Source organism: Vulpes lagopus, chromosome 1 (assembly GCF_018345385.1).
Source record: "Vulpes lagopus strain Blue_001 chromosome 1, ASM1834538v1, whole genome shotgun sequence".
Classification (NCBI taxonomy): Eukaryota; Metazoa; Chordata; class Mammalia; order Carnivora; family Canidae; genus Vulpes; species Vulpes lagopus.
The window spans coordinates 128,653,033-128,676,015 of NC_054824.1; the positions used below are offsets into that span (position 1 = coordinate 128,653,033).

The 22,983-nt window shown below is 36.9% G+C and overlaps 1 protein-coding gene across 2 annotated transcripts in view; it reads left to right on the forward strand.

Annotated features, from left to right (window-relative positions):
- Positions 1 to 18,585, forward strand: part of RNF125 (ring finger protein 125) — a 37,339-nt gene extending 18,754 nt beyond the window's left edge. The window contains exons 3-6 of one of the 2 annotated variants that reach the window (XM_041762475.1): positions 533 to 627; positions 2,777 to 2,867; positions 11,204 to 11,311; positions 14,544 to 18,585. In XM_041762475.1, coding sequence (XP_041618409.1) covers positions 533 to 627; positions 2,777 to 2,867; positions 11,204 to 11,311; positions 14,544 to 14,630 — 381 coding nt within the window. In that variant the 3' untranslated portion in view covers positions 14,631 to 18,585. The remainder of the gene's footprint in view (positions 1 to 532; positions 628 to 2,776; positions 2,868 to 11,203; positions 11,312 to 14,543) is intronic. The other variant, XM_041762483.1, reaches the window with a different exon arrangement.
- The last annotated feature ends 4,398 nt before the right edge of the window (positions 18,586 to 22,983 follow it).

Here is a 22,983-nt window from a genome sequence, read left to right on the forward strand (position 1 = left end):
GTAATGGTATGTCTTTCCACTTTAAAAAACATATGCTTTCTGGGGATGCCTGGGTGGCTCAGTTGGTTAAGCATCTGACTCTTGATTTTGGCTCTGGTCATAGTCTCAGGGTCCTGGGATCAAGCCCTGCATCAGACTCTGTGCTTAGTGTGGAGTCTGCTTAAGGATTCTCTCTCCCTCTCCCTTCACCCCTCCCCCTCACTTCTACAAATGCACATGTGTGCACAGGTGCTTGCTCTCTCAAATAAATAAATAAATATTTTAAAAATAAGAATAAAAAAAATGTGCCTTCTAGGAGAACCAAACTCAAGAACTCAACATTTGGATCTTCTGAGTATTAGAGGTATTTTTAAAGTGTTATTCTTGGTAATGCCTTAACTTTGTTGTACTCTTGTCATGAATGCATCCTTTGAATCCACTGACCCACACTATGAACTTATTTGCAATAATGAAAGTAATAAAGCTGGATCACAGAAGACTTTACTGAGCCCCTTTTCAACAGGGACTTTACTTTGAATTTGCTTTTATATAGGTTTGCCTCAGCGAAATGAGGGCACACATCAGATCTTGTCAGAAGTATATAGATAAATACGGACCGCTGCAGGAACTTGGGGAGACGGCAACCAGGTTTGTTTCAACACGATGTAGTTGAATGTTAAATTTGATATGCCTATAAAGAAGTTCATAGGCTGGAAAGGTTAACCTTCTTATGGTGAAAATATGTATGGAGTTGTGTTTAGGCTCTGAACCCTAACACCTACTATTGGTAATCATTTGTTAATGGCAATAATTATGAAAGAGTGAATTATGAAAGAGTTTTGCTTTCTTTACTCGAAAAACTTTGCATGAGGGGAGCCAACCGAGTACTGGAGAGATTGGGAGAACTTCCTCAGACGATTGTGTATTCAGGAAGATCCAAGAATAGAATGTGGAACTGCTGAGGTTCTGCAAGGCTCTGTTTTCTAACTAATGGGTTCAAGTAGATCCTGGTTCAGAGCCTATTCGTTTTCACTCTTCCACTGCCACTGCTCAGTGCCCCAGCTCATTTCCTCTCAGTTTTGCTGGTTTGGCTTTAGAAGGTAGGAAGTGGCATCTCAGTATATAGTCTAACAAGGAAGAACAGGCCTAGGGCAGGCATCCTGAACTGAGACCTTTTTGGTGGGTAATCTTTTATGGGGCCAGAGGAAGGAGGGGGTTAGTAGGCTCAATGACAAATATTGATCATTATTTGTTTTTCCTTTAAAGAAAAAGAAAAGATATAAATCTGGGCCATTACTACCCTGATGGCGAGAGTAATTACAAAGGTTGGAGTCTCTCTCTACCAACAAAATGAGGAAATGATTTGTTTCCCTGTCTAGGCTGATAACTTGGAAGCCATTAAGTCTACTTACAAGTTCAGTTACCAATAGTGGTATTCAGTAAGAGTGTGATTTTTTTTCTTTTTCCTGAGGAAAATGTTACTCTTATTTTAAGAAAATATACTCAAAGCTTAGATCTCCTAACCGGAAAGTCTAAATGAGTACCCCCCTTCTTTTTGTTTTACTAGATATTGCTTTGCAAATGTATCCAGTATTGTAGGATTAGTCCTAAACCATGATGTTACAAATTTGAAATGAGCATGTTGGCTCAAAGCAGCGTATGAATTCTGTTAGATTGGCTGCAAGGACCAAAAGGAAGGAAGATAAGTGGATTAAGAAAATGCATAGATTTGATTGCAAGGTTTATAGGCTTTATGAAAATTTAAAAATACATGCAAGCTAACTTAAATCCTAATTTCTTCTGCTGGTTAGAATTAAATAATAAAGAATTAAAATAACAAAATGAGGAGGGTTGTTGATTAATCAATCTTACGGGATACATTAATATTTGCATTTAAGATAGAAATCTTTGCTTTATAAAAGAACTTACTATTACATAATTCAAATTATAAAAATTCTTATACAGGGTGCTTTTACAGAGTACAAATGTTAGGGAACAGGAAGTTGTATCTATGATAGAAAGTGAGCGAAAAATTCCAAGCCTCCATATTGTCCCTGTGAGTTGAAGGCAGCAATGTCCACTAGAACACATAGGTAATTTTATATTTTCTGGTAGCCACATTTAAAAAAGTAAAAAGAAACAGTGAAATTAATTTTTAGTGTATTTTATTTAACTGAAGATAGCTTAAATATTATCATTTGAACAAGTAATCAATATAAACATTGAGATATTTTACTTTTTTTTTTAATATAAAGTCTTTGAAACTCAGTATGCCTTTTGTACTTCCAGCATAACTCAATTTCAATAGCCAGGTTTAAAGTGCCAGTAGACATATATGACTAATAGTTCCTGTAGTGGACAGCATACATGTAAGGGACAAATATTCCTTATATACACCTGTAGTCACATATGATGGTAGAGCTGGAGAACAAATAACACCCAGTTATGTTACCTGAATTAGGAATGGGAGGAAGAAAAAGAAACAAAAAGTAACCCAGGGACATCTGGGTGATGTGATCCCAGTTTTTCAGTTAATGGGCGCTCTGACAGCACTTCTCTCCCAAAGAGAAGAAAGGGCTTCATGTTCACTATAACTGTTTCTCTACTGTGCCCTTGTGAGGATACTTACTTTTTTTATGAGGAAAAAAATGTAGATATCTGACCATTATCAGGATGGAAAAATAATGTTAAATCAGGAAGAATGAGGGCTGGAAACTAGATCCACCTACATTCTATTTTTTATCTCTAGTTAAATGCCAACAATTTTAGTAATTTATGTATTGTATGCAATTTCCAGGTGTGTATGTCCGTTTTGTCAGAGGGAATTGGATGAAGACAGTTTGCTGGATCACTGTATCACTCATCACAGATCAGAAAGGAGATCTGTGGTAAGGAATTTCGTTACTATATTTCTGCAATGTCTGAATTCAATATACACTAGAAATCCATTTAATAGGCTTCTATTTATAGACATATTATAAAGGATAGTTTATGTCAAGGTTGTGCTAATCCTGTGACTTAATATATGAAAGTGTTAATTTGAAAGTGGTAAGAATTACTAATGCACAGTCATTCTCTCATTTATGAAATTTGACATTATATCTCACAGATAATTATGGGCATAATCAACTAAGAAGATAAAAAATACACAGCTAAGATCCAACTTTAGTATACTGTGGTCATGTCCTAAGTAAAAAACATTTTTTAATAATGCAGAGAGGGTCATCATGGAAAGTTATTCGTCTTATCCAGTCTTTTATTTCATAGTCTTGACTATTTATCCATATGCTTACACATTAAGTATATATATCGCTCATCATTTCCTGGGTTCATTGTGATGCTTCCTTTTTTTTCTTTTCAGCCTGGCATTTTTGTCCTACTTTTCTGTGTGGCTTTGATAATTTTCATTTTTATATAGTTGTGAGGGAAAGCAGGGCAGTACTGGGTACGTCCTCATTTACTTAGCCATTTTACTATTTTTGTACACTTGTTAACCAATTTTAAGATTTTAATTCATACTGTACATTTGAACTTTTCCCTCTATTGGATTTTTTCCTAAGAGGAAATTCCTTAGGTTTATCTTTCTGGGACCAAGAAAGTACAAACTTTTTAATAGCTCTTGAAATAGACTTCTAAATGCATTCCAAAAAGGTTGAGTCAGTTTATATTTGTGTTAGCAATTTAGGGGTAAACCACTTTCACCTTAACCTGGTTAATATTGGGTACATTTAGTTTAAAATTAAAATAAAAGGCTTTGCTGAAATAAAATGATACCTTGAAGGTTATTTTGAATTTTGTCTTAGTTTAATTTTATAAATATATATGTGTATATCTGTGTATATGTATGTGCTTGTGTACATCTACATACACAGGCATATAAGTGTATGTGTGTCATTTATATAGATACGAGTTTTGCTTTGTGGTTTTTTTTTTTTTAGTTTTAAGGGGCTTATTTTTCTGTGAAATCCTCTTGAAAAGTGATGAGATTGAACCATAGTTATATTAGAAAGATAGATAATTTACAAACAAGGATAGTTCTCACAACAATCCTAGAAGATAGGTGTGATTACCTCCATTTTACAAATGATAAGTTGAGGCTCAGGGGGGTTAACTATGTCCTGTAAGGTCACATAGCTGATAAGTAGCTGAGCCACAATCTGAACATGATAGTCTAGCTTCAGAACATAGTGAACCCCTGTGCTCTACTAGCAAGTTCACAAGAAAAGCCACACAGTACAGTCAATGATATTTGCTATTGATCCTAATAGTTTAGAGGTTTTAGCTCTTGGAATGGCTTGGTATGTGTTGGGAGAGCAGGGGAGATTATCCTGGGCTTTTACTGCTCAAGTTGCTCTGTGGAAGGAACCCGACTATGGAGCTGTTTTATGACAGGTCCCCGGGAGCTAGAGGCTGTTAGAAGAAAGTGTTAGGATGGCATAATAATAGCAACCATATACTGATTTCTAAGTGCTTCTTTGTCTTCTAGCAACCCTAACGTGGCATTATCCACGCAACCTGAGCCCTAACCACTAGAATCCAGGTGCTGCTCTGGCTGGAGGAACACCAGGTGCTTTGGGCCATGGTCTTGGGCTCTATTACAGCAGCAATCTGGGGCAGGTCTATCCATTGGTACTGTGTGCGTGCTCCAGCAGAAATCTAGCCCCTGTGCTGCTCAGTTTGGCCATCAGATTGAAGGTGGCTCGTGGAAGCTAGGTCTTCCTTGATTCAGAGGTGATAGAAGTCATTGAGGAAAGTTGGGCAGAAATAAACCAGGAATGGTGGAATCAGATTGCCCGTAGAATTTTATAGTTAAAAGCCTAGGCTTTGGAGGAGATAAACTTTGGTGCCAATCTCAGCAAATTCCACTAATGTCTTTGCCTCTGTTTCATCATTTGTAAAATGGAGGTGATAATGATGCCCTTTTCACAGGGTAGCAGTAAATGAGTCAGGTGATAATGGTGGGCTACTACCACTTGCGCAACTACATGAAACCAAGGCTAGTGGCGATTTTGAAGAAGCCATGTACTCTCACAGTTGGGGAACCCAAGCTGGAAGAGGTGGGGGAAGTGTTAGTAAATTTCAAAAGACCAGGATGCTATTGTGACCTTGAGGCAGGAGCACATTGTTCACAAAATCTGTGGTTCTGTAATATACGAGGGCTGTCTAGAAGTGGTCACTAGAACAGAAGACGTTTAGGGTTCCTGTTAATGTTTTGTGCTTGAGTAGAAACTCAAGCTACATGTCACTCTGAAGGATCTAGAGCCCCTAGAATTCAGGATATACACTTTGGTTATGAAAAGGCTGGAAGTAGATACTGTGGCATAACTGGGGTTTGCATTCACATGCCTGGGGATCCCTAATGGGGGGACATAGGTGAAAAAACCCTGGGAGAAGTCCTAAATCCAAGACTGGTTCTGGATTGGTGTGGAAGTCAGCAAGGAATTAGTTAGTGCTTTGATGGGCTGGGTTGTTGAGTTTGCTTACAGATAAGATCATTGACATCATCTGACTTAATCTGATGTAAGAAGTTTCATGGCAGTTAGAGATTTGAGCAAATGATTCTGCCTTTGAGATAAAATTAGATAATTCAGACATCAAACCAGGAGCAACTAATCTTTTCTCTCTGAGTTGCTCAACACTTGGGTAGTAGGTTAAGGACATCAAGGAATTTTGACTTACGTGCAGTTTTAAGAACCAACAGCTCCCTTTTGTCACATAGTGATTATAATTCTACCACGTTTTGTTTTTTTTAAGATTTATTTATTTATTTGAAAAAAGGGGGGGGAGAGAGAGAGAGAGAGAGAGAGAGAGTGTGTGTGTGTGTGTGTGTGTGTGTGTGTGTAAGCAGGAGGGAGGGGCAGATGGAGAGGCAGAGAAGCAGATGTCCTCCCTGAGCTCAGAGCCAACACCAGCTCTACCCCAGGATCTCAGGGTCATGACCTGAGCTGAAACCAGGCATCGGAGGCTTAACCAACTAAGCCACCTAGGCATGACTGCCATGCTTTATTTTTTAAAGATTTGTATCTATGGAATATCAAACTCAGAGGAGGCCGATTATGTAAGCAGCATGCTTCAGATTGAATTGTGAGACCACTTTTGAGGAAAATTTGGTATTTTGTCCTGTGAAGGAAAGATGTTTCAGCAGGAGCCATACTTTCTGGCTCTTCTCTCTGCCCAGAGTGCCCTTTCTTTCAGTGGTTGGCTCATAAAAGTATCCTTTAGAACTCTGCTTGAATCTCACTTCCTCAGGGAAGTCCTCCCTGACATCCAAATTACTTTCGGCTCCTGCTTCTCTCTTCTTTCTTTCTATTTATTACAATTTGTAATTGTGTTTTTGTTTCACATCTGTCTTTTCCTGTAAGTTACCAGGTTCACGAAGTCATGGAACTTGACTTCTTTGTTGCCTGCCCACCTGTTGGCAGAGAGCCTTGTGCATAGGAGGATATAGTGATTATGAAAAATGAAAAATAAGATGTTAAAGGAAAACATAATTCCATTCACCCAATTTCAAAGGTGCCAGTAGTCTCTTATTTTCTGCCTTGCTCCTGACATTTATTCCTTAAGGGAAGAGATAAGATTTTTATTGGTTTGGAATATAAACTATGGTGACTAAAGCCTGAGCCACATGCCCCAACAGTGGTTTATTTCTGTGGGTATTTAGAATATCTGTGACTCGACGGGGCAGTGGGAGTATGTGTGCATAAATGTTTTGGAAGAAAGAAAAATTTCTATTAAATTTGCTTATAGACTTGCTAAATTAGATGTGCAATCTGGTACCTTAATCTTGGTTACATATTTGCCTGCAATTATTTTCAGTGTACGTCTCTTTTCTCTTTTTTTGGATTCAGGAATTTTAAATTTCTTCCCCAAATGGCACTTTCCATCAGATGGTTGCTGTGGAAGTTAATCTAAACCACAGATAGAGCTGGGTGTCCCTTGTAATAGATACTCTGAAGGATTAAAGTCAGTGGTAGCTTCTGATATGGTGGCTGTTTTTCACCCGCAGAGTTCACCATCAGATAAAGTCAATACTGAGATGAGGCCAGCATCTTTTGAATGTATACTGTGCATTGATTGATTCCTAATATGAGTATCATGGCCTTGGAGCATTGAGTTGAGGCTCATAATAAAGGATAAGCTGATGTTAGCAAATTGACAACGTTTGGGAGAGTTTAGGTGAACACCTAGGTACTTGGTGATGATTAGTCAGTCTCTTACCACTTCTTTCTCCTTCCTGTGTTTACCCTCTCTTCCCTCAGGTTAGATCCCTCAACATAAGACACAAATCTTGAGAATAGTATAGATGTTCACCTGTTCTTTTTCATTGTCCTTCTGGAAGAAATCTCTTGAGTTACACAACTAAATTTTATGTATGGCAGAAGACCAAAAAGTCTCCACTAGCTCCTATTAACATCAGACTAAAAACCAAAACTACTTTGCTTAAAGTTCCAGGTTTTTTGTATCTTTCTCCTTCACTAGATGTTGAAGGTCCTTAATGTTAGGCCAGCGCTTAGCATCTCTGTACCTCTGACTCTTGACAGGGGGGCATACAGAAACCACAATAGGTGCTCAAAATCTATTGAGCAAAACTGGTTCCAACTTAGCCTTCCAAACTCATCTTCTCCTGCTTCCCCCAACATGCCTTACTTTCACCTTTCCAAAGCTTTTCCCATTCCCTAAGCAGGCCTGTCCTTTAAGGGTTTCTTGACTTTTCCCAAATTGATTTCTCTGCCTGTGATGCTCCTCACTTTGGCATCGCTGGCTCATTCTTCCAGACAAATTTCAGTTACCAGCAGCTTGGCTAAAGCCTTTCCTGATTACCTGAGAAAAATTAATGATTCCTTTTTTAGGTCTCGAACTGTCTTTCTGAGTATAACACTTGAATATATAATAATGTCACATCTTGGGTATAGCACTTGCTGTGCAGTATTGAAAAGTATCTGCTCATGAGACAACAATAGCAACCATTTAGTATTTGTGCCAGGGACCAAGCTAATATAATGACTGAGCTTCCTAATGTTAAGTGACATCTTTTAAAAATATACAAACAGCTCTGCAAAGCGGAAATAATTCTCATTTTGCAGGATAAGATTAATTACTTCCAAGGTTAAGTCCATGAGAGGCAGAGATGAAGTTGGAAACTATTTTCCAGGTACTGGGAATGCTGGAGTGAACAGGCTACATGGAGTTTCTTCCCTCACAAAACTCCAACTCTTCAAGAACAAGGATCAAATAGTAGGAAATATATGGTGTTTCTTAAATGCCTTGTATGTACCTGGCACATTGAGCACATTATCTCTAAACATCATACCTACTCTACAAGTTAGGTGGTGGTATTTGCACTTCACAGAAGAGGGATATTCATGTGCTGAAGGTCAGTCACACAGCTAATAAGAGCTGGTGCTGGGATTTGAGGGCTCTCTGACTTCACAGGCCACACAACACAACGGTATCTTTTTTTTTTTTTTTTTAAGATTTTATTTATTTATTTATTCATGAGAGACACAGAGAGAGAGAGGCAGAGACATAGGCAGAGGGAGAAGCAGGCTCCATGCAGGGAGCCTGATGTGGGACTTGATCCCAGATCTCCAGGATCAAACCCCGGGGTGAAGGCTAAACCACTGAGCCACCCGGGCTGCCCCACAACAGTATCTTTACTGGTTTCCGTATTCCAGGTGCCTAGCTCATAGTAGAGGCACAATAAAGAGTACTGAGTGAGCAAATTTCCATAATTTGTTTCCCTTCTCTCACATCACAAAAAAAAACTAATGTTGGTTTTTTTGTTAAAATGTCTTGGTCTTAGCTGTGTTCTCATTACAACATAGGGGTCTCAGGGTAGATTAAGTGCTATCTTGGGATAGCCAGTGTTGCCAAATAACCAAAATAGCTACAGCATTAGAAAATCATGAATGACCATAAAGCAGTAATAACTTAAATGATGTCATTTTATTACAAAATATATTGATGGATTAGAGCAAAATTCAGAAGTAGCACTATGTATAGATATTGAACATACTGAAACTGAGAACTCCGTAAAAAAATAAGAATTACATTAAGACCTCATTTAAATTTAAAGGAAGATGTTATCAATCAAACAGATAAATTAAGCACTGTTATAATATGAAAAAAATGTTGAATGGTTTATCAGGAGGCCTCATCCCAGTTCTGATACTTATAATGGTATTAATTTAAGGTAATTTTGTTTTTCTTTCTGAAATTGAGTTCATGAAAGAAATAGGATAATAATTAATTCATGAGGTTCTTGTGAGGATCAAATAAGAATACCACCTAATTTAATGCCTAATATGTACCTGGCACTCAGTACCATATTTTAAAAAATGAGAATGGTGAAGAAATAGAACTTAAAAAAAAAACCCTAGGTTAAAATGTAATAAAGCAGTAATAAAATAGTATATGGTAAAGAAAGAGGGCGCATGGGTGGCTCAGTCCATTAAGCTTCTGACTTTGGTTCAGGTCTTGATCTCAGGGTCCTGGGATGGAACCCTACCTCCTGCTTCAGGATTCTCTCTCTCCCTTTGCCCCTTCCCTGCTCACTTGCATGCATACTCTCTCTCTCTCTCTTTCTAAAATAAATAAATCTTAAAAAAAGAGAGTCATTTATACTAGCTGTTAGGGATGTGCAAATTAAAACCATAATGAAATATCACTGCACGCCTATCAAAATGACTGAAATAAAAAAAAAAAGAGACAGTATCAAATGCTGGCTATAATTCAATTGCTGGTGGGAATGTAAAATGGTACAGCCACTCTGGAAGAGAGTTTGCAGTTTTTTTACAGAGTTAACCCTAAAACTCACCATATGACTCAGCAGTCACACTCCTGGAAACTTATTCTAGAGAGATGAAAACATGTTTATGCAAACATCTGTAGACCAATGTTCATTGCATCTTTATTTCTAACAGCCAAAAACAAAAAAACAAATGTCCCTCAGAAAGTAAATGGATAAACTGGCATATCCATACTGTGGAGTCCTACTCAGCAATAAATAAAAAGGAACTTTTGATGCATGTAACCACCTGGATGAGGGACACCTGGGTGGCTCAGTGGTTGAGCGTCTGCCTTCTGCTCAGGGCGTGATCCCAGAGTCCTGGGATCAAGTCCCACATCAGGCTCCCCACAGGGAGTCTGCTTCTCCCTCTGCCTCTGCCTCTCTATTTGTGTGCGTCATGAATAAATAAATAAAATCTTTAAAAAAAAAACCAACCTGGATGAATCTCAGGGCCATTATGCTCAGTGAAAAAAGCCAATCTCAAAAGATCAAATATTGTATAGTTCTATTTATATAACATTTTCAAAATGTTGAAATTTTAGAGGTGGAGAACAGATCAGTGGATACCAGGGTTTAGGGAGAGAAGACAAAGAGGTAGCATAAAGGGGTTCTTTTATAGCAACACAGCAGTTCTGTACCTTGATTGTGTTTGTGGTTACATAAATCTATCATGTGGGGGGACCTGAGTGGCTCAGTAGGTTAAGCATCCAACTTGTGATTTCAGCTTAGGTCATGATCTCAGGGTTGTGAGATGGAGCTCTGCATCAGGCTCTTCCCTCAGCGTGGAGTCTGCTTAAGAGTCTTTCTCTCCCTCTGCCCTCTGCTCATACATGCTCTCTTTCTAAAATAATAAATAAAATCTTTAAATCTATACACATAATAAAATTTTACAGAACTAGGTACATATACCCCAAAAACTGAGTTCATGGAAAAGCTGGTGAAATCCAAGTAAGGTTTGTAGTCTAGTTAATTGCCAGTTTCCTGGTTTTGATAATGTACTGCAGTTTATAAGATATTACTATTGGGGAAGTTGGATGATAGAATTGTAGGACCTCTTGCATTATCTTTGTAATTTCTCATGAGTTTAAGAATACTTGAAAATGAAAAAGGGTATTTTTTAAAGCCATTAAGTATTTCAAGGGGGAGGCAACTAATTAGGTATATTATAATACACCTACTAACTGCAATAATAGATTGATAAATATGAAATAAATAGCTATACTGTTAAGTACAGGAAATGCATATGAAGAAAGAAATGCAATTTTACTTGGTTAGTATTGTTAATATTTATGCAGTTTTAAAACATTATGCTGAAGAATGGCCAATAGATTCATAAAGTTAAAATTCACTTTGTTGAATGGTTAATTAATTTTTAAATTGTGAGACTGGTTATTTTAAATTCTTTCTTGAACTCTTGATTTTCTTTACTTCCAGTTCTGTCCACTTTGCCGTTTACTACCTAATGAGAATCCAGGCAGCTTTAGTGGCAGTTTAATAAGACATTTGCAAGTCAACCACACTTTGTTTTATGATGATTTCATAGTAAGTATATTTTTTTACTTTTACATTATGTTTCTGTGTGGTGTGTGTTAAGCTTATCTTTTTAAATCCAAGCAAATAAAATGATAGCAGAAAAAAATGTGTAAAAACCTTAAGCTAAGTATTAGCATTATGTAGAAAATTATAAAATACAGTGTTCATAAACTATATCTGCCTTAGACAAAATTATTTTCTTTTTCATCTAGATAATTAGTCATTGTATAAGGTACTATATTTCACTTTCAAATTATTTTAATTTCTACTCTAGTCCCCTCTGTAGATATCGTCTTAATTTTTATGAAGTTGAAAATTTATGTAGCTGAGATGAGAATCACATCAGTAATGAAATGGCTCAGAATTTGTTCTGCATCTGGTTGCTATTACAGTACATTAAATTGCTAATAACAGATATGGCATCATCAGTGTAGTAAGACAAACAGGCCTCATTTTTTATTTAAATTCCATTAAACACAAAACTCATGTTTATGAACTTTTGTAAACTGAAAAAAATTTATTATGAAAAGTAATAAACATGTACAAAAGCAGACAAAATTAAAAAAAAAAAAAAAAGCAGACAAAATAGTACCATGAATCCCCATATATCAGTAACTACCCATCAATAACTACCCACTAATGGCCAATGTAAAAAATTAAGAATTTTTTCTTTCCATTTTATTGAGAAATAATTGAAATGTAGCACTATGTAGGTTTAAGGTATACAGTCTAGTGACTTGACTTACATAGTGTGACATGATCACCACAATAATTTTAGTTAACATCCATCATCTCAAATAGATACCCCAAATTTTTTTTTCCTTGTGATGAGAACTTTTAGGATTTATTCCCGTATCACCTTTTTAAAAAATTTTTATTTATTCATGAAAGACAGAGAGAGAGAGAGAGAGAGAGGCAGAGACATAGGCAGAGGGAGAAGCAGGCTCCATTCTGGGAGCCCAACATGGGACTCGATCCCGGGTCTCCAGGATCAGGCCCTAGGCTGAAGGCGGCGCTAAACCACTGAGCCACCCGGGCTGCCCCCCCTTTTATTAAAATTTTAATTACTTACTCATCAGCTTTAAAATTTTTTTTATTTATTCATGAGAGACACAGAGAGAGAGGCAGAGACATAGGCAGAGGGAGAAGCAGGCTCCCTGCAGGGACCTCGATGTGGGACTCGATCCCAGGACCCCAGGATCACGACCTGAACCAAAGGCAGACGCTCAATCACTGAGCCACCCAGTTGCCCCCTCTTATCAGCTTTCAAATATACCGTACATTAGTGTTAACTATAGTCTTCATGTTGTATATTACATTCCCAGTATTTATTTATAAGTGGAAGTATGTATCTTCTGACCCTCCCTTCCTCCAAATCTCCCTTCCCCATCCTGAGAATTTTTTTTAGAAGAAAAGTTAGATGTAGTATGAATAGTTCTAACTTATGACTGTATTTCCCATGATCAGGAATGAGAATAATAAGCAAAAAGTTAATGTCGCCTTTGTTCTACTTTGCTCTGTGTTGCCATGTGAGGGTAATGTGTTATCTTCTGAGTCCCTCTCAGCAAAGGGGTGTTGCCTGTTATGGAAGGAAAATCCCTCAAACCCATGTTGTGAAATAGTGTATTTTATTATTACTACATGAAATGTTAAGGGCTAAATTTTACTTTGCATATAATTTTCACATGATTTTGATCGCTGTCTTTTCATGCAATTTCAAGATAAAATGTAGTAATTGTTGAAGATCATTCCTTGAAAATGCGCTCCCTGCTTTCTGATCTGCCCACTGTGGTTATCCAGATGCAACACAAGGAGCTTGGGTTCTGACCTGGGTTTGAGTAACAGCTCTGTCTCTGTCACAGTTCTGTGACCATGGGCAAGGGGCAAAGTATTTCACCACTGAGCCTGTCTGTTCATTTGCTAAGTGAGGAGAGTAAAAACACTTGTTCCCGAAAGCTCTTGTGAGGATTAAAGGTGATAGTGCATGTAAAGTGATTTGCCCAGTTTGGGCAAGGCTGTTTGGCCAGCTGGATATGGGGAAGAGTGTAAACGGAAGTGCTAGGACCACTTGAAGAATTGAACTGAAACAGAGGCTCCAGAGCTCAAATTATGTCTTTCCTGGCCCTCTGAAGCACCCAGGGCCTTTGACAGAGGCTAGTTCTGGTCTATATGTTCTCATTTCTTACAACACATAGGGCTTCCTCTTTACCTTAGCTCCATGAGATGTTCTAAAACCAAATTGATTTCGTGTCTCCTCTGGCTATTCATATTCAGCCCATCCTTCTCAAGATTCTCCAAAGTATGATCCAGGGCTGGTCAGGATGAGAGCACTTTCAACCCACTCAAAACAGTATTTTTGGATGTGGAAGTAAGGTGGAAGCAGTATTATTTGTTTTGATTTTTTGGTTTCCCAAGCTACCAGCTACTATACTATGCACTTTAAGTGTATTATCTCATGTTATTCCTTACAGCAACTTTGGTGAAGTAAATATTGTGTTACTATCCTCGCTGAGCTGTGAAACATCTGAAGCTTAAAGATTAATAAATTGCCTAGGAAAAAGCCAGGATTCAGTCCAGATCTTGTGTTCCTCTAGACTATATGGCTTTTCTTTGGATGTTGTTGATTTGCCTTTATGTTCTTATGTTTTAGAATGGATTTCCAATAGATTTTTCTTTTTCTTTCTTTTTTTTTTTTTTTGATTTATTGCAGAAGAAGAGATGGATTGCAGAGAATAGGACTCTTAATAGTTTTTGTTTAATTTACAGCATGTGCTGACCTAATATTTTGAAAGCCATTTTGACCATAGGGAGGCAAGGAAAAAGAAGAGTTTTGCACTCAACATATTTTTCAGAAATAGAGATTTAGTATTACTACTGGGATTGGTGAATTCTAGGAGAATGTCTTAACTTTACTCCATAGTACATGTTTATTTGGAACATGGCACCCTGACCATGATTTATAATGTTGACTAAAAATTACTAATTTAAATTCCAAATCAAGACTGTGATAATAATAATAACAAAACTAGTTAATTACTAGGTAGCAAAATGAAGTAGAAAATGCACTAGCCCCAAACAAAAGTCCTGGGGTTTATGACAGTTTTTGTGGAAACTTGGACAGGTCACTAAATTCAGGACTCTATTTTCCTGTAGAATGAGGCATTGCCTTGACTCTTATCCTCCAGGTGCTGAAAACTATCATCTCTGATTGTATGTTTCTAACTATTTTTCTTTGTTGTAGGATTTTAATATAATTGAGGAAGCTCTTATCCGAAGGGTCTTAGACCGGTCACTTCTGGAATATGTGAATCACTCAAACACCACATAATTTTATTAAAAGGAAAGGGAAGGAGACCGTACAGTTGCACCATGTGTTCAGATGCTGCTTGAACAATTGGAGGGAAATCGTCAATGTTCAGTGGGCAAAAATGTACCACACAGTTATATGTTTGTCCATGTTTATAATTATATTGCATTTTAAGACTGCTTTCATTTTGATGGCTTAAATCTGTTTTACATTCTTGAGTTTTTTAGACACTTAACAACAAAAAATAGCCTCTATCAGCCATTAATATGTGGAAGAGAACATAAGGCAGGATATGTGGGTGAAGGATCTTTTTTTGCAAATTGGATGATACTGTGTGTAATGCTATATATTAGTAACTACTGTCATGATTGGGCAAGATAATTAATCTTTGTTCTATATAAAAAGATGGAGAGTGAAACCAAGTACAGATATTCTGTTCTAGTGCTTATCTAATCTCTAATAAAATAATATGAGTAGCCTTGTATTGGAGTAGGAGAGGAAAATTTTGCAGGTCAACAAAGTCCACTTAACCAAATTATAAAACATAATACTGTAACAAAATAAATTTTGTGTTAGGAATGTATACTTAATTCTTTGACTTTTTGTAACTATGCACAATAAGAATTTAATATTATATTTTTCAAATATTCGTAGCTTATCATTTAGAAATATTTCTATAATATAGGCAATTTCTTAAGAACCTTCGGCTGATATTTATAGTAGAAGTGTTCACATCTATAATTTTTAGTGGAAAACCCTAAGGGCTTTGATTTTTTTTTTTACTTTTATTCTTTAGAAAAAACGTAAAATATAAATACTTTAAACCAAACAAAATGTAGCTTTTTACATCATTCTAAGGAAACACTGTTTTAGAATTCTGCCAGCCATTCTGTCTTCTGTGTGTCCAGTTGCAGTTATCAACCATCTTCTCAAACTCCACAGAAGTAACCACTACAGTGATAGCCATTGTAATCACTTCCTTGCATTTCTTTATTACCCAAGTGTGTATCTCTACACACTATATTTCAATCTTATCCATTTAAAATTGTTTTATTGGCTATATCTTTTACATCTTTTTAATCCATAAGTTCTCCTTTTCTTTTCCTTGGAGTTTCCTGAAGAACTTGATCTTATGACCTATTGAGTTTCCCACAATCTGTATTTTGCTGATTGCATACTCATGGTGCAACTCAGCATGTTCCTCTTTCCTCTGGATATTGACACATGGATCCAGATGTTTGAATACACTCAGGTTCAATTCTATTTGGCAAGACTGTAGGTCATGGTGTGTTCTTTCATCAGAGGGTACGCTGTGTCTGGTTCTCTCTTTCTGTGATGTCAGCTGAAATTGATATTTATTGTCTGGATCCATTGATTTATTGTGAGTTGGAGGATATTCTATCATTTCTCTTTCATTTATTAGCTGGAACATTTTTATAAAGAAATGTTTCCTCACATCTACTATTTGGTTAACCAGTGGTTAAGTTTCTATAGGAAAAAAAAGTTTGTATAGGAAAGGGAAAGTAATTATTTGTATTTTCCCTTCATTTACTGATTTTCAAGATAATAAACTTGATTCCTGTTACCTTCCAGAGATCACTTCTTTTTTCAGTGTTACGAACTCATGGATTCAAACGTATTTGATAGGCTTCAACCAATTCAAATATTACCTTATTGGAGTTCAAATTGTCCCATCTTTGGCCATTGGGTGCCTCATCAAGTTTTCTCTGAATCATTTTGACGCTACATGAGCTGTCTTTATTAGCTTCTTTGCTATCTTGGAAGACAAGATATTCCAGGCTCAACTTAGAAGCTTCATGCCCCAGACCTAGAATGAGCCATTTCTCTAGGAAGCCTGGTTACTTTCAGTGAGAAATAGTATTTCAAAACCATAATTAAGGTTCAAAGAATGCTCATTGCTATTGGATTGGCCATTGATTCTAGGAGAAAGCTAGGAAATCCCTATTTTTTCTAAGATAAAACACTTTGTGAGTTTATTGTGAAACTTCAAAGTTAAATTGAGTACTAGCTTTTACTTAATCCTTTCTACTACAACTATATTTCCTTTTTCTATACTGAGAATCCTGGTTTTCAAGGACATGGGGCATGATAGAGTTAGAATATCCCACAGTTATTCATTTCCTTTATTTACCTTACACATGCAGCAGCCTCAGAATAACAATGCTAATACAACCACCACCAGTATGATAACTGAAACAATTAAAACCTTTTCAGTTGCTCTTCCCATTCTCTATTTTTAAAAGTCATACTTTAGCAGCATTTGCAGAACATATTGGTGTAACATATTATACTCTCTCCCTTCTATTCTCCATTTAGTCTTACTTCTTCAAATAACTGTGTATTCAGTGCTTACCACTAGTAGTTATCTGATGGTCCTATTTTTCATATCTGGCTCTTCAATGACGAATCCAGGATGTAGAATGACGTCTCTGTATTGTAAGCAAGCAAAGGAAGCTATGAAGAGTAGTGATAACAATTGAGGATAAACTATTTGGCTGTAGTTAGCTTTCTAATTGTCATCATTTATAAACTTTGTTCCTTACACATAAACGTAGTCATAATCATGGTGCCCCCAATTTTTTTTATAATAAATTGTCCATTCCTTCTTTAAAGGCTTGCTTACTATTCTGCTATCTACTGTGAGGTAATTAGAAAAATGTAAAAACCAGCCAAAATCTAGAGGGCCTATTCCCTCCCTTTTAGATATAGGCTTCAAGCTTGCTTTTCATGGCTGCAGACAAGTAAGAACAGATTTTTAGTTTCACAAGCTCTTGTCCTGCAATTTGGATAGATCATCTGATAAAGCAAAACCCGCTGGACAACAAATGTAAAAAGAGAGGAATTTTTCAGAGATAATCAGGCTGAAAATCTAGTCTCTAAAAAATAAAACAATATATTTCTGAGCATTAGTACCGATGTTCCAGAAAATAAATCTTTTCTGTCCAGAAAATAAATCTTTGTTAGTTCAGAGCAACATAAAAGGCATCTTTAAATCTGTAAAACTTGAACCTGAAAAAACTTCAAAATATTAAAACCTAGATTTTAAGAAAAGCTTTAAAAAGTCATCTACCACCATTAACTTCAGTGCAGCAATTATACAGCCTGTTCCTGGGTTCCTCTTAGGATAGTTTTGCCACCTACAGGACAAATGAGGTGCTGGCCACCTGAATTAGTTTGCTTTCTGAATTATTTTGAGTTCTAAAATGATTAAGTGCAAATATTCGTTGTTTCACTGTGCCTTTAACCTTTCTAAAAAGGAATTTATAATTAATTGTTTCAAAAAATGAAAATCATTAATCAAACCATCATACTGTACACCTTAAACCTTATATACTGATCTATGTCAATTATTTCTTAATAAAATGCGGGGGGGGAGCAGGATGAAAACCAATATTTGAAGCTGTTGACTACTAACAAAAAAGTTTCATTCACTTTCTTTATAGTGCCTCCAGAGGCATTTTTTCCAAGGCCTTATAAGGAAAAAAACTGATCGACATGTTATTCTTTAAAAACTAACATCTTCTAACCCAGCAAAAAGCTATGGAGATTTTCCTTCATATACTTTTTCACCCAAGTTTCTAAAACGTAGGTTGAAAAATTGGATTATGAATCTGTGATGAACAGAGCTTCAGATCAGAACTCCTAAGAGATCCTGTCTCCAGTGATGTTGCTTCATTTCTTTTACTGGTGCTAGGTATCTTTCATTTTGAAGTGAGCTTACTCCAGTTATTGCAAGTTTATGATATTATCATTTGTATCTTTAAACACTGAAGTTGTTTTAAAAAGTCACTAAGAGATTTGTTCTTTTATTATTCAATTGCAACAACAAATCTGTATGATGATTAGAATTTTAAATGTACAATTCTTTTCCTTCTGTAAATATGTATTATTGTTAGAAATAAAGAATGGCAGGACCATTGCTTTCATTAAAATGTCTACTGTGTCTGTTCTTAAATATGAATCTTGATAATTTTTTTTACAAATTTGATTAGCTTTTTAAATTGTTATCATTTGGCAATATCTATCACAAGCATATACCTCATTTTAGGCCAGTAGTTCTCACCTGGGGGCAATTTTGCCTCCCAGAGGACATTGGCAATGTCTAGATACATTTTTGGTTGTCATAACTGGGGTGTGCTATTGGCAGGGATGTGGGTAGAGGCCATGGATGCTGTTCAACATCTATAATGCATAGAATAACTCTCCACAGCAAAGAATTACCCTGCCCAAATGTCAATAATGCTAAGGTTTAGAAACCCAGATTTAGGCCAGGGTAGTGCTAAGCATCATCGAGTTAGTACTTGTTCTGTTTCCAAGGGGCTTCATTGACATTTAAAAGATAAGATGTAAATGGACTCTATAAATCCAACTCCTGGTTAAGTGCATATGAAATTTTGGGTGGCAATAGCTATCAAATGTACCCCAGATCAGAATTTGTTCAAACATATGAAAGCTTTTTGGATTTTTCACAAGAAGAGGTACAGGCCAGAACTCCGGTGTTATGGACATGACCTCTGATGACTGTTTACTGAAAGTAAAAGAGGCAACCCAGAATGGGTTAAGAAGACTTACCTTTATCCCCTAGATTATCTTTACTGAAGATAAGACAAAATATTGCAGAAGGACATGCATGTTTGAGATCCTTGAGGCTAAGAAATATTTATTTATTTTTAAGGATTTTATTTATTAATGAGAGACACAGAGAGGGAGAGGCAGAGACATGGGCAGAGGGAGAAGCAGGCTCCATGTAGGGAGCCCAATGTGGGACTTGATCCCGGGACTCCAGGATCACGCCCCAGGCCAAAGGCAGGCCCTAAACCCCTGAGCCACCCAGGGATCCCCTAAGAAATATTTAAATTTCTACCTTATAACTAGAAAACCATCTGATATTTTAATCATGGAGGTTTCAGAGAAGGCTACACATGGGTCTTGATTAAGGCTAATCATTGCTGCAAAGCAGCCATATGAAAGCCCAGTGAAGGTGAACCACGGGGAGAGATTGGTCAAGATAGATTAAGTCATGCTGCAATTACAAACAACCCCAAACCCCAGTGCTCACGCAAAGTCAACTGTGGATCCTGGCTATTCTCCCCCTTGTTCTCCAGCCTCAGAATCCCAGATTGTTTTGGTCTCGGGGCACTTGTATATTACCATGTGCTTCCCCAGTCACTCCATACCACAGTGGGCTGGAGATTTGGTTACACAGGGCATTTCCATTCACATTTCATTTGCCAAGGCAAGTCATGGCCATATGTAATTTCAAGGCATAGAGGGAAATGCAATCTGGGTAGAAGAGAATTGGATGGTGGAATAAAATAGTAATGCCAACCATGGAAGTAGAAAGCCAGGAAGGGCTGGCAGAGACCAGGAGGTCCACAGGAAAAAGGGATTAAAAACACGTGTGGAGGGACACCTGGCTGGTTCAGTTGGTAAAGCATGATCTTGGGGGTCATGAATTCAAGCCAGGAGAGGCAAAAAGTCAAAAAGAGACTAGCTTATTAGAGACAGGAGCTCATATTCATTTTGCCATTATAATATTTTGCTTAATTTTACTCAAAGTTTGGGATCATTTCACCAAATGAAAGATCTTTGAGTTTCTCAAACATAAAACAATAATTTTGTCTTTTGAGTCACTTTTTCCTTTTCATTAAAAAAAAAAAAAGCCAAGTGTGTTCTCAGCCCCTTATACATGTATTTTCTCCATAACTTACTGTGTACTTTCATCAGAACCACTTGGGTTACTTGTTACTGTGTTTTTCTGGGCCCTCCCCAGATGGACAGAATTAGAATATCTGAATTCTAATGAATATGTCAGCAAGTTGTCAAAATGTAATCAGATCCATCCATTTCTCACCATCTCTGTGATTACAGTTTTAATCAAACTCATCCTCGTTTGCTTGGATCCCTGCAGTAGACAGACTTGACATTAGGTCCATTATCCAAATAGCAGTCAGAGGGATCTTCAAAAGCATAAACCTGAATATGCCTCTTTCCTTCCTCACTACTAAAATGCTCCTAAGGCTTCCCCTTGTTACCAGAATAAAATCCAAATGCCTTCCCATTCTCTTCAAAAGACTTTCATGATCTGGCCCCTGCCTATCTCTCCAATTTCATCTCATCCCACTCTTGCCTTTGAACCATACATTTCAGCCACATTGGTCTGTAGTTTTACTAAACACACCAAGGTTGTAATGGTCCCTGTGCTTTGGTACTTTCTATTTTTTCTGTTTGAAAGCTCTTCCCCCAGAGTTTGGCATGTCTGTCCTCTTAAGTCATTCAACACTCAGTTCCATGTCATAATCTTTCCTCATAATTCTAGCCAAAGACTCTTCCCCATTTTGCCATTAGCCTATTGTAGTTTCTTCTTAACTGTTACTAGAATTTGCAATTAGCCTGCATATTTATTTTCATTTTTATTGAGTGTCTCTCCTCTCTAGAATGTAAATTCTTTGAGTGCGGGTAGACACCACTAAGTTAACCAACATCTTAATGTCCATTTTAAAACAACATCTAAAACAATGGCACATGGTAGCTACTTAGTAAATATTTCTGCTCTCTTATCAACCATTGTAGTTATTGATGATATAAAGATATGTAAAAACATGTTTTGATTATATAAAGATCTTAAGAATGATAAAAAAGTATTAAAACTAGTAATATGCTGAAAGTCTTTATGTAACAAAGCAGTATAATTAGTAAAAATATCTCAATAGGTGAGTGACTCAGCTCAGGCTGTTATAACAAAATACTATGGACTGGGTTACTTACACAACAGACATTTATTTCTCACAGCTCTGGAGGCTGGGAGGTTCAAGATCAAGGTGTCAGAAGATTCAGTTCTTGGTGAGGCCCCTATTCCTGTGCTGTAGACAGCCAGCTCTGTATAGCAGAGACAGAGCAAGCTCCGTTTTCTTTCTTTCTTTTCTTTCTTTCTTTCTTTCTTTCTTTCTTTCATTTATTTATTTTTTTATTTTTGTTTTAAAAGATTTTTTTTTATTCATTCATGAAAGACACAGGGAGAGAGAGAGAGAGAGAGAGGCAGGCAGAGACACAGGCAGAGGGAGACGTAGGCTCCATGCCAGGAGCCCAATGTGGGACTCGATCTTGGGACCCCAGCATCACGCTCTGGGCCAAAGGCAGATGCTAAATCACTGAGCAATGCTGGGATCCCATCCTTTTTTTTTTTTTTTTTTTTTTTAAAGATTTTATTTATTTGACAGAGAGCACACAACCTGGCAGAGACGGTGGCTCGAGGGAGAAGGAGAAGCAGACTCTCTGCTGAGCAGGGAGCCGGATGCATATTTCCACCCCAGGACCCTGAGATCATGACTTGAGCCAAAGGCATGAATGAGCCAACTAGGTGCCCCTCCTTTATTTTTTTCTTGTTTTATGAGTATTAATCCCATCATGGGGAGATCCACTCTTATAAATTCATCTAAACCTCTTTACTTCTCAAAGTAATAACTCCAAATAGTATCACATTGGGAGTTAGGACTTTGACCTGAATTCTGGGAGATAACATTCAACCATAACGATAAATATGCAATGAAGGTAAATATATAGTTAAAAATGAAGAAATATTGGAAAGCACATATGTAAAAAGCATGCAAATGTTACCAGTTATCTGAGATATTAACTTGAACACCATAATGATACCATTTTTTTCTCTCTTGACACAATATCTGGCATTGTGTGATCTCTCAATAAATTTTTGAATCAGTATCGGCAAAATTTCTCAACTGATAGTTTTTCACACAAGAAAGATGTAGTAGAACTGGCACACTGTGGTGATGGTGGTGGTATAATTTATACATTCCAAAGCAGTTTGGTAATGGTACCTTACCTCTTGACCTAATAATTGTACTTCTGGAAATATTTCCTGGCACTCTAATCCAGAATGGAACCTCTATGCAGGATCGTAATTATTGCACTGCCATCCATACTAACAAAAAAAGAGAGGGTATAAATTAGAGCTCACTATTTTTTATTTTTGCTTTTTCAAAGGCCTCCTTTTTTGTTGTTTTGTTTTGTTTTTGTTTTTGTTTTTTTTAAGTAATCTCTATGCCTGACATGGGGCTCAAACTCACAACCCAGAGATCAAGAGTCACATGATCTATTGACTGAGCCAGCCAGGTGCCCCAAGTCCAGTAATTTTTAAAACGTAGCCTTTTGATTGACACTGTCATTCAGTATGTTAATACATCATTCAGTTTACTGTCAGGTCAGCCTGGGAAGAAGATTATATCTAAATTATCACACTTAAACTCTGTCATCTATGGTTAGTTTTAGTTTAACTCCCAAAGAGCAATCCTATTCACTATTTTCAAGCTCTTTTTATTTTCAAGCTCTTAAG